The sequence below is a fragment of the Ostrea edulis genome, chromosome 7 (genome assembly GCF_947568905.1).
Source record: "Ostrea edulis chromosome 7, xbOstEdul1.1, whole genome shotgun sequence".
Classification (NCBI taxonomy): Eukaryota; Metazoa; Mollusca; class Bivalvia; order Ostreida; family Ostreidae; genus Ostrea; species Ostrea edulis.
In genome coordinates this window covers 1,761,735-1,763,519 of record NC_079170.1, presented here as the reverse complement: position 1 = coordinate 1,763,519, position 1,785 = coordinate 1,761,735, and the positions used below count along the sequence as shown (strand labels likewise).

Sequence of the window (1,785 nt, the reverse complement as noted above, 5' to 3'; positions counted from 1 at the left end):
CATTTCCCAAAATCCTACAGGGTATATTGAACCGTCGTTTGTAATAGATTTCTTGAAAAATTACTCCAAACTCCAGAATCTCATTGTTAATCACAAAATTGTGTATATTAGTGATATAACCAGCGTCGCATTTCTAAACTATTCAATTTGGAAGTCAAATATTACGTTCACTCTTTCAAAAGTTTTGAAACTAATACGGTTATCCAACAATTATATGCACAGAGTACCTGATTTTTGTCAGTTTCAATTGACCGTTGTAGGTGAAGCTTTACAAGAGCTGGACCTGTATGGAACAAGTTTTCCTGTAGTAGTATTAGGCAAATGGACTTTCCCCACTTAGAAGTTTTGAACATTTCCGACAATGACTGCACCAATATTTCTTCTCAGATTTTTAAACCCTTAACACAATTAAAGGTTTTGCGAGCGTCAAAAATGAAATCCGGTTTTATAACCGAATCACGCAAAAGAGCTTTATTCGACAGTCTCAAAAACCTGGAACTCTTAGATTTACAGGATAATTCTATTCATCATTTCCCAACCACTTTATTCAAAGAACAAACAAAGTTAAAGTTCCTTTACCTTAATAACAATTGCTTATCATCCATTCCCAAAGCAGTGACACATTTACGAAACCTCAAAGAATTATACATTCAAAGTAACAAAATCAAGTCATTAGAAACATCCGACTTTCGTGTACTTCGAAGTCTTAAAAGAGTAAACATTTTCATCCAAGGAAACATTTTAGATTGTGACTGTAGTCATATTTCTATGCTTCGTTGGATGAAGAATAATCAGCATCTCTTTGCGGATCTTAACAAAACCGATTGCATCGAAAAATCTTCGAATTTCTCAGAACTCCTTGAAGTAAGACAATTTGGTATTTTCGAAAAGAAATGCCAAACTGGGGTGTGGTTGATTACTTCTTCCTTGATGTTGTTTTTTGTAACAATTGGACTGGTGGTTAGAATTGCTATCAATAGATACCGTGTGCATGTTGACTATGTCGTTTTACGTCTGCGTAACAGATGGAAAGGTGTGGTACGTTCAGATGAGAGTAACACCTTCAAGTTTGATGCTTTCATATCGTACTCTGAAGATGATTACCAGTTGGTTTGCACAAGAATGTATCAAGCGCTGACAAATTTAGGATTTCAAATTAACATTCCCGATAAAGACTTTATTCCTGGAGAGAATAAAGCTGAACAGCTGGTGCAAGGTATTGACCACAGTCGGAAAGTTGTTTTTGTCATTACAAAAAATTTCCTAGACAGTGGTTGGAATTCGTACGCCGTCCAGATGGCGGTGACCCATGCTTTTCATAACCGTCGAAAACGATCCATCATAGTGATTATCAAGGACAACATTCCAATAGAAAGAATGCCGAAAGACTTGCGATATATCTGGTGGTGTATAATCAGTATAAGATGGCCAGAGGTTGAAGAGGTACAGACGATGGACAGTTTTTGGAAAGACATTGCGGACGCCTTACGTTTACCGTAAATATATATATATATATATTTATATATATATTATTGATTTAGTTTTGTTCATAATGCAATACAATTGTATCGGGATTTTTCTTGTTGTCACAGTAAAATTTGTATACTTCATTACACTCTTTGTATTACAATGCAATTGCACAATGATTTATTATATTTCTTTAATGCAACTTGATTAGTTTTGAAAGTTATTAACTTTCCCTAAATGAAATGCTTGAAACGGTGTGCATTTAAATAAAGAGTTAGAACATTTAAAAAGTAAGTATAGTAAGAACATATACGTACA

General features: G+C 34.5%; 1 protein-coding gene across 1 annotated transcript; it reads left to right on the top strand.

The window, feature by feature from the left end:
* Positions 1-432: 432 nt before the first annotated feature.
* LOC130047570 (toll-like receptor 2 type-2) lies at positions 433-1,524 on the top strand. The gene has a single exon (XM_056142888.1). The coding sequence runs from the start codon at positions 433-435 to the stop codon at positions 1,498-1,500; it is 1,068 nt and encodes a 355-aa protein (XP_055998863.1). The 3' UTR covers positions 1,501-1,524.
* Positions 1,525-1,785: the final 261 nt, after the last annotated feature.

Bases quoted from the DNA above. Each gene is read 5' to 3' on its own strand.
- LOC130047570 (XM_056142888.1), top strand. From the start codon at position 433: ATGAAATCCGGTTTTATAACCGAATCACGCAAAAGAGCTTTATTCGAC.